This window comes from Eretmochelys imbricata, chromosome 3, assembly GCF_965152235.1.
Source record: "Eretmochelys imbricata isolate rEreImb1 chromosome 3, rEreImb1.hap1, whole genome shotgun sequence".
Lineage (NCBI taxonomy): Eukaryota > Metazoa > Chordata > Testudines > Cheloniidae > Eretmochelys > Eretmochelys imbricata.
The window spans coordinates 158,436,013-158,449,765 of NC_135574.1; the positions used below are offsets into that span (position 1 = coordinate 158,436,013).

General features: G+C 47.8%; 1 protein-coding gene across 1 annotated transcript in view; it reads right to left on the reverse strand.

Moving 5' to 3' along the window:
- The window catches only part of DNAH14 (dynein axonemal heavy chain 14), a 448,557-nt gene that overhangs the window by 53,392 nt on the left and 381,412 nt on the right, over positions 1–13,753 (reverse strand). Inside the window, 2 exon segments of the mRNA XM_077812193.1 lie at positions 289–516; positions 6,895–6,997. Coding sequence (XP_077668319.1) covers positions 289–516; positions 6,895–6,997 — 331 coding nt within the window.

The following is a 13,753-nucleotide window of genomic DNA, read 5'->3' on the forward strand; positions in this document are numbered from 1 at the left end:
ACTTAATGATCACTGGGTTCTTCCCAGGTCTGACCCTGGAATGTTTACTTTTTATTTTAAACTTATTGGGATTTTGTCTCCCAGAAACTGAATAGTTCCTGGGAGGCAAACTTAGAATCAAAGTACAGCATAAGCTAATCATGGGCCTGAGACACTGAATTTGTGTACTTGGGAAACCAGTTCAGACCCATCTCTAGCATAAGCATTCATGAACCTAGGAATTAGAGTTCCAGATAACTTTTTGTTTGTTTCTTTCGGGTATTTTTTTTTTTTTTGAAAAATACTTACTTCTAAATCAGAAGAGTTAAATTCATATGGGACATTCCAGCCCAAAGCTCCATATTTTTTTCTTTCATGGACTACAGCATTGAAGAAACACAAGCTGAACACCAGCTTCTTCCATGATAAGCCACATTCAGGGTTGTTGAAGATAATTTCCGTTACCTCTCCGCTGCCAGTGTATCCAAATGTCTGAAGTAATTTTCCTTTCAGACCCTGAGGTGGTTCTATTGCCATCTTTAAAAAAAGAAAAGAGGGAAACAAGGCAAGTGTATTACTATTATTATATTTTCCAACTAATATGCTGCAGGCAGATTGATGAAATCTAACAAAACCCTTTTACTCTTTTTTTGTGGATTAGTTATTGAATTGGATATGATCAACTGGAAAGAAAGAGAGATTACTTACAAGTAACTGTTGTTCTTGGAAAGTGTTGTCCCTCACACTTGTAAGATATAATACTCCTTGTGTTGAGCTGTGGAATTTTACTAGTGATCAACATCCATTGGTGCCAGTCACCTGACCCCCATAAGGATCCACGAGTCTTGAACCACGTTCCTCGGGTCCCCAAGCAACCTTTGCATTTTGGCTACCATCTGGAGGCTTGCTAGTAACTGGTGGGCTCAGTGGCTAATGGAACCCTAGCCCCAACAAAGGCATTGGCAATCAAAGTCCTGATTGGATGAGTGCCCGGCCCCACCTATCGGTCTGGCTGTGCTATTTAAACCAGAAGGAGACAAGAAAGTTATCTGTGCAACTGGGTAGTTGCTACATTGAACCCTGCCTTTTTGCCTGACTCCTGAGCCATGCTTTCCTGACTTGTCCCTGGTTCCTGCTTCCCTGCCTGCTCCTGATTCTGGTGTTTCTGAACTTGCTTTCCTGCCTTGTTCCTGATCCATGCCCCAGTCTTTGATTCTGACTTCCACCTCTGATTCTGACCCTTGACTTGGTTTACTGACTCCTAACTCTGACTCGTAGGTCTGACTAGCCAAACCTGTCATGCTACCCGTTTACCCCCTGCTCCCTCTGTGGAGGATTCCAAGGGTATAAAAGAGGGTGCGGCCCCAACCACCCTTCAATTCCTTTGCCACTTTTGGAATTCTTTACCTGAGACCCCAAAGAAGAGGGGAAGGTGAGTAGGGAGTATGAATATACAGCAGCAATACTCTCAAAGAACAACAGTTATTGGTAAGTAACCTCTCTTTCCTCCTCAGCTGGCCTCCATATATTCCCACTTGTGAGAGATTAGAAAGATGTATAACCCCTGAGGAAGTCTACGTGAACAAGGACTGCAAACTACCAACATGAGCATCAGCTGTAGATTGCAATACAAGAGAATGTTGGAAGTGATCATAATTTCATTCTCCCACATCAGACCTCAGCAAAGGACATTTCTATTTCAATATATTTACATACAGGGCTTCACGCAACAGCTGTGCAAATTCTACAAAAAAGACAGAAGGCCTGCAATGGATGTATCAACAGTACTGAGACCTCAGGTCAATTTGGGGGAATCCAGGGACCTAGGCACTTCATCAACTGTGCCAGAACCTCAATGCTAATAGGTCAACCCAAAGGGATCCAGGTGCTTTGATGCTACATCAACAGTATTGGGATGTCAGCATCAAATTAGGTCGACCCTGAGAAATCCAAGGGACCCTTAGCACACATCAAGGATGCTGGAATTAGACTGACCCAGAGGAATACAGGGACTTTGACACCGTGACAAGGATGCTGACTTTGGTGACGAATAGGTCAGTCTGGAGGGATCAGGAGACTTTGGCAGCATGTCACCTGTGTTGGTACCTCAGTACTGAATTAGATTGACCAGGAGGGATCGAAGGACCTTGGTGCTGGTTGGCACCAGGACCTTGGCATGGGGCTCACCCAGATAAGACCATGGAGATGGGCCTGGCTTAAGACAGGAACACAGCCACTTTAAGTTAATGGATGGCAAAATTGATGGTGGATTTACACATTGCCAGACTTAGTGAACTGGGCCTGAGGAGCCTCCCCTATCAGTAGGCGAGTTTGAGGTGGCCTTCCCACTCCTGCGGGTCATCCAGATGATACCTGTGCCCCTTGGGTACCATTTATTCTTTATTCTTCAAACTGAAGAAACCTGTGCTGTTAATCTAACTGTTTAAAAAGAAAATAGTCACAAAGGACAGAAACAAAAGAAAGAAAAAGATGAGGAAAGCATCACACACTATGTGATTCAGGGTCACTGCACCTTCAGCAGTTAAAAATGAATGGAAAGGCAGCTGAGACCACTCCCCCTCTCCTGGATGCCATTCACTAGAAAAAGTCTGCAACATGATGCCAGGGGTACTGAATCCCACAAGTGGGACTAGAGAGGCCACTTGAAGAAATCTAAGTGATTTCAGTGATGGCTGATTACAACTATCCTTCTGAAAACCAGTGGGTTAGACACTACTATTTTCACCATTTTTGCATAAGCGGGGCATTTTTCCTGAAAACATTACACAATATTCTGTAGGATATAATGTAAATAAACAACTCATTAGTTTTCAATTACACTGCTTCTGAAGAAATATTTTAATATAAACAATATAAATATATAATTTTTTTCTGAAAGTTGAGTATCAATATTCAGCAGAGATTATTTTGTTTTTGCCATCATGGTAGTCATGTGGTCATAAATTTAGGAATTAAAGTGGAACTATTAAGCATTGAGCAGGTGGAAATAAACCATGGAAGTGTTGAATTTGGGCCTAAAGAGTCAAAGTAATATATGAAGAACTACTGCACTTTATAAAAATTTCTGCGGTGGGATCTCTGCCATTGAACAACCACTGCTTTTGAGAAGGAGCACAGCTGTTATGTTGCCCTAACAGGAAACTCAAATCAATTTATCTGCAGTACTGAGACCTGATTTTTTTTTAGCGGATAGTCTTCTGAAAAGTGAATGCAGTGTGAAGCTTAATCTCTTGCTTTGAGCAGGAGCTAAGGGCATTATGGGGGATGGACCACCTTGAATTCTTTTCAAATAGCCTCCTCTAGCTGACTCAACAGCACCATCCAGCTCTTCTTAGCCACAAGAATGAGTAAACCTAATGACCTTAAAGGATGTGTGTATATAAAATGACATATTCCCAGAAAACCACTCAAATTAAAAGAGTGGAAAATGGAGCACTCATCCACCAAGAAAAGATGTGACCATAAAAATTCTGTTTATTTCTTCAAGGAAAACAAGAGATGAAAGTGTTTTATTCGTGACACCATCTTCTCCTAGAGCACATTCATTTTATTTCATTGCTACAACATACACTTGTATCAAACTCTTGAACTTAAAATACATTTTAAAAAACAAATCCAGGATGTTTGAATTCTGACTTTTTCTTGTTACTGCAAGAATAACATTCAGCTCACTTGGGGGAAGGGAATAAATATTCAGTAGTCAGACAGGTCTTTATAAATGTCTTTAGAAATGTCTCTTTTTTATATGGAGAAACAAGGTGTCATAAATATAAAGGGAAGGGTAAGCTCCTTTAAAATCCCTCCTGGCCAGAGGAAAAATCCTTTCACCTGTAAAGGGTTAAGAAGCTAAAGGTAACCTCGCTGGCACCTGGCCAAAATGACCAAGAATTCCACCCTGTAGTGTTTCTCAGCAAAAACTGTCTGAGAGGGAAAGCAACTGGTCAGTCAGTGAAAAAGAATGTTATGCCATTGTCTACACTCTGGAAAAGCTACGCCCATATGTTTGGGGATGGCGTTTCCACCTGCAAACCGACCATGCTGCACTGAAGTGGCTTCACACCGTCAAAGAAACTAACAAAAAACTTCTTCGGTGGAGTTTAGCTCTCCAAGATTTTGATTTCGACATCCAACACATCTCAGGAGCTTCTCACAAAGTGGCTGATGCACTCTCCCGTGAAAGTTTCCCAGAATTAACTGGTTAAAATCGTCCTTGAGATGTGGAAAATACTGTTAGTCTTTATGTACTTGGTAGTATATTTAGAGATGCATGTGTCTTATTAACTCTGTTTTTCCTAGAGCTCCAGGAAGAAATCCCAGCCAGTGTTTCACCCTAGCTGAGATTTGGGGGGCGTGTCATAAATATAAAAGGAAGGGTAAACCCCTTTAAAATCCCTCCTGGCCAGAGGAAAAATCCTCTCACCTGTAAAGGGTTAAGAAGCTAAAGGTAACCTCGCTGGCACCTGACCAAAATGACCAATGAGGAGACAAGATACTTTCAAAAGCTGGGAGGAGGGAGAGAAACAAAGGGGCTGTGTCTGTCGGTATGCTGCTTTTGCTGGGAATAGAACAGGAATGGAGTTTTAGAACTTTTAGTAAGTAATCTAGCTAGGTATGCGTTAGATTATGATTTCTTTAAATGGCTGAGAAAAGAACTGTGCTGAATAGAATGACTATTTCTGTCTGTGTGTCTTTTTTGTAACTTAAGGTTTTGCCTAGAGGGATTCTCTATGTTTTGAATCTAATTACCCTGTAAGGTATCTACCATCCTGATTTTACAGGGGTGATTTCTTTACTTCTATTAAAAGTCTTCTTGTAAGAAAACTGAATGCCTTTTCATTGTTCTCAGATCCAAGGGTTTGGGTCTGTGGTCACCTATGCAAATTGGTGAGGATTTTTACCAAACCTTCCCCAGGAAGTGGGGTGCAAGGATTGGGAGGATTTTGGGGGGAAAGATGTGTCCAAACTACATTTCCCAGTAAACCCAGTTAGAGTTTGGTGGCAGTGGAAATCCAGGGACAAAGGATAAAATTAATTTGTACTTTGGGGAAGTTTTAACCTAAACTGGTGAAAGTCAGCTTAGGAGGTTTTCGTCCAGGTCCCCACATCTGTATCCTAGAGTTCAGGGTGGGGGAGGAAACTTGACACAAGGCCATCTAGTTCAGAGTAGAATTGCGCTGTACGCAGTGATGAGCTGCCAAAATCTTAACAACGGGTTCCCTCCTCACCCCACAAGGGGGTGGTTGCCCACCCCCATGGACTCCTGCCCCATCCAACTCCCCCGCGTTCCTTGACGCCCCACCCAGCCCCATCCACCCCCCTCCCCTGTCCCCTGATTGTCCCCAGAACCGGGCAGGAGGAACTCGTGGGCCACCCTAGTGGGTGTCCACCCCACTCCTAAGAGCCAGAGGCACCTGCTGGGGGGGCGAGGTGGGGAGTCCACGAGATGCTTACCTGGAACAGCTCTCAGGAAGCATCCGGCAGGTCCCTCTGGCTCCTAGGGGTGGGGGAGCGTAGCTAGGGCAGGAGCCGGGAGAGTGGCCGCTCCCCCACTGATCACATCAAAAGTGGCGCCTTAGGCGCCAACTCCCTGGGTGCTCTGGGGCTGGAGCACCCACAGGGAGAATTTGGTGGGTGCAGAGCACCCACCGGCAGGTCCCCGCCCTGCGCCCGGCCCCAGCTCACTTCATCTCTGCTCCGCCTCCTCCCCTGAATGAGCTGCCCCGCTCTGTTTCTCCGCTCCTCCCCTGGCTTCCCGCAAATCAGCTGTTTGGCAGGAAGCTAGGAAGGGCTGAGAAGCAAGCGGCGGCTTCCTGCTCAGGCCGAGGGTGGTGGAGGTGAGCTGGGGCGTGGAGTGGTTCCCCTGGGCGCCCTCCTCTCCCCCGCCCGGGTTACCTGCTGCAGCGTGGGCGGCCGTCCTCGCGCCCCCCACCCACCTCCCACCCCAGCTCACCTCCGCCTCCCTGGGCCTGAGCCAGAAGCCGCGGCCTGCTTCTCAGCCTGCCCCAGCTTCCCACGCGAACAGCTGAGTCGCGGGAAGCCTGCGGGGGTGGAGAAGTAGAGCAGGGCGGCGCATTCAGGGGAGGAGGCGGAGCAGAGGTGAGCTGGGGCTGGGCGCGGGGAGCTGCCGGTGGGTGCTCTGCACCCACCAAATTTTCCCCTTGGGTGCTCCAGGGCTGGAGCACCCAGTGGCCTAAGGCGCCACTTTTGGCCAGTTAAATTTAGAAGCCATTTTAGAACCAGTTGTCCCTCGCAGAACAACGGGTTCTAAAAGGCTTCTAAATTTAACAGCCGGTTCTAGTGAACCAGTGGGAACCAGCTCCAGCTCACCACTGGCTTTAGTGCACAAACTGGGGGAACTGGAGTTGAGTTCCCTCATGAAGGTTGGGTGGTGGAGTGCAGAGTTTTGGTTTGGCTCTGTTTCTTGTTAAGATAATATTAATATTAGAATGAGAAATTTGAAATATTCAAATTGAGTATTCACAGCCAAAACCACAACAACTTTCTGATTGTGGTGTTTTAGCAAATTATATCAACCCTTACCCAGGGGCGCCAGGCTAGTAATATTTTTGGTGGTGCCCAGAATGCGTCCAAGCAGAGCTGTCTCATCCATAGGACAGACAAGGGCAACTGCCCCAGGTCCCGCACTTTGGGGGGGCCACACACTTCAGGGGGACACGGGGTCCAGAGTAGCCTGGGAGGTTAGCGGGGGGCCTGGTGCTGGCAGCAGCGAGTGGCCTGGCCCCAGCCTACCCCTCTCTGCTCTGCCTTGCCCGCTCCTGGTGTTGCTTGGGGAGAGTTGGCAGTTGCCTCAGTCCATCCTATGGATGGAATGTCTCTGAAAATATAAGCCCAAACATTGGTGGAACCCATATTATTTGCCGCCTATGCCCTTACCTTAAAACCTTTCTGCAGGATAGGTAGGGGGAAAGAAGGATCAGGTGTGGAACTTAACCATAGTCTAAACTGAGGATCCATGTTTATGTTTGGCTGGGTAAATCTGTAAAGACAGGCAGTTTGGTAACATAATTATTATTCTACCAAATATATAAGACAAGATGCAAACTTTTAACAATCAAATTTCATTACCATTTGCTCAAGTAATTTAAATGAAACAACCTGGACAGAAATAATGTGATTTCTCCAGCTTTTGTCTTACTCTTCGAAGTATTAAGCATTGAAAGAGAGCTAGTGGGTCTTGCAAAAGAGAATCTCAACCTTGACATCATGGTCCAGTTCTAATGTGATGCTATCCACTCACATTAGAACCAAAAAGGATGTACTATAAGACTGGGAATTGTCATTCCTACCTGGTAGCTAATTGATACGTACTGGGGGTTGCCAGGGTCAGAAAAGACTCAGCTGCATTCCAAGTGAGTGGTGCAGGGGGTAGAGGAGAGAATTCAACAGGTTCATAGCGGGATCCCCTTTCACCGATCTCTGGCAGCAAACCCCACAGCCCCTACCTTTTGTTCATGGATATACTGGATGGTGATCTTCCCTTTTCAGATATTGTAGGTGAACTCCTCACTCACTCCTCGATAATGAAAGGCACCTTCAGCCTATCTGCTCATGCCATGAGGGGCCCTCCCTGGTCAGACTAATCTCTAGGGTAGTAATGGGGGACAGTTCTCTTGCCTTCAGGGATAAGGGTACTGTGGGCAGCAATAGTAGCAACAGCTGTATTCCACTGAGCCTCCACTGAGGTCCAGGTCAGGAGCTGCTAGCTAAAGTCAAGGAGCTGTAGCCTTTCCCCAGAGCTCAGCATACGGTAAAACAGTGCAGACACCAATATCTTTGACAAATCAGAAGTCTATGTGGTTTTCTGAGCATGGTAAGCCCAACAATCATAATTGAAGACTAGAGGATTCTCTGTGTCTGGGAAAAGTGAGAGAAGGAAGGACTGTGAATTGGTAGTGGGTATTGTTCACCACAAACCTGAGGTCCTTTCTTGGGGCTGAGTGATTGCAATATGAAAATACGCGTCCTTCAATCAAGGACGCCATACCAGTCTACTGGATCCAGTGAGGGGATGATGGAGGCCAAAGAGCCCATGCGGAACTTGAGTTTCTTCATGAACTTGCTGAGTTCTTGCAGGTCCAAGATGGGCTTTTGGTATTAGGAAATACTGGGAATAAAAGCCCTTGCCCTTCTGCTCCTGAGAAATCTCTTCCACTGCCCCTAGCGATAGGAGTGAGTGCACCTCCTGTATAAGGAGTTGCTCGTGAGAGGGGTCCCTAAAGAGGGACGGGGAAGGCAGGTGAAAGGATGGGAGGACACAGAATTGGATGGAGAATCCCCTCTCTACTGTGTGGAGCACCCAGCGGATAGTTGGGACAAAAAGGTAAGGCGGGGTGGATCCAGATCTTGCTCCGGTGTGCCGGCCTTGACTGCACCTTCCAAAGGCCGGTTTGGCCCCTGAAGATGGCTTGGATTGTCCCGAGCTCTGGCCAGAGAGTGACATGGCCTTCTCCTGCCACTCCGATTTCTCCTTCTAGAACCATCTTGGCAGTTCTGATGACTGAACTGCTGAGGAGGCTGTGGATGGAAGTGTCTCTGCTGTGTTGAAGGTGTATAGAGGCCCAGTGACCTCAGGATGGCTCTGGAGTCTTTAAGGCTGTTTAGTCTTTTGACAGTTTTCTCTAAGAAGAGTCTCACCCTCGAAAGGCAGGTCCTGAATGGTTTGCTGTACCTCGTATGGGAGGCCAGAAACCTGGAGCCACAAGCCCCTTCTCAGAGCCACTCCTGTGGCCATAATCCTGGTGGCCGCATCTGCACCGTCAATGCTGTCTGTCCTTGAGATCAGTCTCCCTTCCTCAACCAACGCCGAAAACTCGGTACGGGAGTCAGAGGGGAGCAACTCCGTGAATTTAGCCATCACCGAGCAGGTGTTGTAGGAGTACCTGCTGACACTGGCCTGCTGGTTGTATATTCAGAGTTGTAATCCCCCCATGGAGTAAACCTTTTGTCCAAAAAAGTCTAATTTTTTTGTATCCCTATTCTTGGGGAAAGTGCCTTGGAAGCCTTGCCTCTCCCGCTGATTAGCAGCATCCACCACCAGAGTCAGGCTGGGGGTGGGACTAGAGATGTTCGTAGCCCTTGGAGGGCACAAAGTACCAGCACTCATTATGCTTTGCAGTAGGTGGCAGTGAGGCTGGGTTCTGCCACAGGGTCTTATTCAAGTCCATTAATTGTTTTGATTAATGGCAAGGCAATACGGGAAGGGCCAGAAGGGGCCAGGATGTTGACATAGGGTCTGCATCATCTACAACTTCCTCCACCTTAATGCCCAACCCCTAGGTGACCTGGTGCAGCAGCTGCTGCAACACCCTGGAGTCTTCCAGAGCTGGGGCAATTGAAGTGCCCGCCAGGGCCTCATCTGGTGAGGAGGAGGAGGCGGCGGCCACTAGGGGAGGTGGTTGCTCCCTACCATCCCCACCCAAGGGATCTCATGAACCTGGGGGGACTGCAATAGGCTGGCCTGGTCCCGGTGCTGTGAGAGGTGTGGGGGCTGGTACTGGCACCGAGCCCCATGCTGGTGCCTGGTGCAGCATGTGCGCTGGGGTTGTTGTAGGCGCCATCGCAGCCAGCGCTGATAATGGAGGCAGCACTGGTTCTGTCGGCAGTGCCAAAGGCACATTGTGCACTTAAGTCACAATCTGTGTCACTGACGCCTCTGGTGCCGAAGGTGTGGTTGAGGCTGGTGCTGATACCGAGAGTGGCATCACAGCTGTCGACATTAATGACCAAGGCAATGGCTCTGTCACTGATCGTGGTGGAATGAACATCACGGATGCCACTGCTGCTGTTCCTGAGTGGGACCCACGGCTCCGACCCTGGGCTTAATGAAAGGCCCACTGAGTCCAAAAGGGTCACTGAGTCAGGCGGGACCTCCTATGGTGCCAAGAGGTGGATCTTCTGCTCCTACTATACTCAGAGCAATATGAGTCTGACTCCGACTCGGACAGGAGGACCAGGGTGGCACAGCTCCTCTCAACATAAAGCATCGAGAACCAGGGGACTGACTGTGCTCCCTTGATGGAGGTGCTGAGGTGATGGGGATCGGTGTGCCGTCATCACCCGTTTCCCTTTAGACTGTCCAGGGTGCCAGGATGGAGCCTGCGGCGCCGGCACGCCTTCCTGTCTTGGTGGTGAGAATGGTATTGTGAGTCTGAGCAGGACCTGCACTGCCACAAAAGCCTCCGGGGTGGATGGGAGAGGCAGGTGCTCCAATGGGTTCAATGAGCGAGATGGGCCCGGATTCAACTGCCTTGCTTGAGCAGGTGTCAACGTGGCCCCACTCTGAGCCTCTGAGCCATGGCTCGACTGAGATGCCACTGGTGGCTGGTCCCTGGGTCTGTCTGAGGGGGATCTGCCTCTCTCTGACCTCTTTTTCTTCTGTGCCGGTGACTGGGACCTGTGCCGAAGGCTGGAGTGCCCCCCAGGGGCTCCATAACAGTGCTGAACTTCCTTGCCCATGTCTTTCTTCGATGCCGGATCTTTCAAGGATGGTGCCGGAGCACTTTGCGCCGAAGACGACGTGCTGGGAGCGGGATCCCCTGAAGCAAGAGCAAAGGGAAGTTCCAGCTATTGTCACTCTATATTGAGCTCCATGAAGGCGTGACTCCAGGGGGCACCCAGGCCGACCCAGAGATGCTGCTAAGTGAAAAATTCTCTGGCTACTGTACATGTGCACACACCTGATTGGAATTGACATGAACAAACACTCGAAGAAGAACTTAACTTTCATGTTAACACGGGGGTAGCCGTATTAGTCAGTATCCACAAAAACAACACGGAGTCTGGTGGCACCTTAAAGACTAACAGATTTATTTGAGCATAAGCTTTCGTGGGTAAAAACCTCACTTCTTCAGATTCTTCAGTGTTCAGGAAATGCTGAATAGTTAATGTGACCTTTTTCTGTATTGTAGTTTAAATAACTTACCAAAACAATTGAAACTGGTGTGATTATATTGTATTATTTTGACAAATAAAATTTGCAGAATTTTGCAGAATTTTTAATTTTTTGGTACAGAATCCCCCCAGGAGTAACAAGACTAAGGTCCCAAGTTGGTGTTGGTTTCAGTACTGAAGGAAAGGTTCTGACAAGGCCTTTCAAAAACCTGATATGACCGACCTGTGAGCAGCCAGTCATTGAGGTAAGGCAATACTGGGATGCCCTGGCAACACAAGTAAGCCACTACCACAGATAAAATCTTTGTGAAAACCCTTGTGGCCACTGAGAGACCAAAGGGAAGCACTTTGTACTGATAATGTTCTAGGCCCACTGTAAAGTGCAAGGACCTCCTGTATGCAGATAAATGTCTATGTGGAAATAACCATCCTTCAAACTGAGTGCTGCACTCCGTGTTGCCCTTGTTTAGAGAGAGGATTATGGAGGCAAGGGTGATCATCCTGAATTTTGAATGATGTATGAGGATATTCAGTTGTCTGAAGTCTAGAATAGGTCTCCAACTTCCCCTCTTTTTCGGGATGAGGGGGTATCTTGAATAAAAGCCCTTCCCCTGGTACTGAGGAGCGATTGGCTCTCCAACTCCCAGCTGGAGTAGGGAGAACACCTCCTGTCTAAGAATCCTTATGTGAGAAGGGTCCCTGAAGAGAGATGGAGATGCAGATTTTGTAGTAGGTATGGACAGAAATTCAATTGTATAGCCAGCGGTGATGATGTCATAAATCCATCAGTCCAATGTAATAAGGTGCCATGGAGATAAGAAATTACCTAGATGGCCACCAAACATCATGTGGATGCCAAGTAAATGGGAGGACTGGTTTGTGTCTGAGGGGGATGACATTTTGGCCGGAGACTGGTGTGAGAATGATTGAAGGACATTCTGTCTGCTATGTTGTGCTCTCTGATACTTCCTGGGAGGTTCATAGAATCATAGAATATCAGGAATGGAAGGGATCTCAGGGATCATCTAGTCCAACCCCCTGCTCAAAGCAGGACCAATCCCCAACTAAATCATCCCAGCCAGGGCTTTATCAAGCCTGACCTTAAAAATATCTAAGGAAGGAGATTCCACCACCGCCCTAGGTAATGCATTCCAGTGTTTCACCACCCTCCTCCTGAAAAAGTTTTTCCTAATATCCAACCTAAACCTCCCCCACTGCAACTTGAGACCATTACTCCATGTTCTGTCATCAGCTACCACTGAGAACAGTCTAGATCCATCCTCTTTGGAACCCCCTTTCAGGTAGTTGAAAGCAGCTATCAAATCCCCCCTCATTCTTCTCTTCCGCAGACTAAACAATCCCAGTTCCCTCAGCCTCTCCTCATAAGTCATGTGTTCCAATCCCCTAATCATTGTTGTTGCCCTCCGCTGGACTCTTTCCAATTTTTTCACATCCTTCTTGTAGTGTGGGGCCCAAAACTGGACACAGTACTCCAGATGAGGCCTCACCAATGTGGAATAGAGGGGAACGATCACGTCCCTCGATCTGCTGGCAATGCCCCTACGTATACATCCCAAAATGCCTTGGCCTTCTTGGCAACAAGGGCACACTGTTGACTCATATCCAGCTTCTCGTCCACTGTAACCCTAGGTCCTTTTCTGCAGAACTGCTGCCGAGCCATTCGGTCCCTAGTCTGTAGCGGTGCATGGGATTCTTCCGTCCTAAGTGCAGGACTCTGCACTTGTCCTTGTTGAACCTCATCAGATTTCTTTTGGCCCAATCCTCCAATTTGTCTAGGGCACTCTGTATCCTATCCCTACCCTCCAGCGTATCTACCACTCCTCCCAGTTTAGTGTCATCTGCAAACTTGCTGAGGGTGCTATCCACACCATCCTCCAGATCATTTATGAAGATATTGAACAAAACCGGCCCGAGGACTGACCCTTGGGGCACTCCACTTGATACCGGATGCCAAGTAGACATGGAGCCATTGATCACTACCCGTTGAGCCCGACAATCTAGCCAGCTTTCTATCCACCTTATAGTCCATTCATCCAGCCCATACTTCTTTGACTTGCTGGCAAGAATACTGCGGGAGACCGTGTCAAAAACTTTGCTAAAGTCAAGGAACAACACATCCACCACTTTCCCCTCATCCACAGAGCCAGTTATCTCGTGATAGAAGGCAATTAGATTAATCAGGCATGACTTGCCCTTGGTGAATCCATGCTGACTGTTCCTGATCACTTTCCTCTCCTCTAATTGATTCCTTGAGGACCTGCTCCATGATTTTTCCAGGGACTGAGGTGAGGCTGACTGGCCTGTAGTTCCCAGGATTCTCCTCCTTCCCTTTTTTAAAGATGGGCACTACATTAGCATTTTTCCAGTCGTCCGGGACTTCCCTGGATCGCCATGAGTTTTCAAAGATAATGGGCCAATGGCTCTGCAATCACATCCGCCAACTCCTTTGGCACTCTCGGATGCAGCTCATCCAGCCCCATGGACTTGTGCTCGTCCAGCTTTTCTAAATAGTCCCGAACCACTTCTTTCTCCACAAAGGGCTGGTAACCTCCTCCCCATGCTGTGCTGCCCAGTGCAGCAGTCTGGGAGCTGACCTTGTTCGTGAAGACAGAGGCAAAAAAAGCATTGAGTACATTAGCTTTTTCCACATCCTCTGTCATTAGGTTGCCTCCATCATTCAGTAATGGGCCCACACTTTCCTTGACTTTCTTCTTGTTGCTAACATACCTGAAGAAACCCTTCTTGTTACTCTTAACATCTCTTGCTAGCTGCAACTCCAGGTGTGATTTGGCCTTCCTGATTTCACTCCTGCATCCCCGAG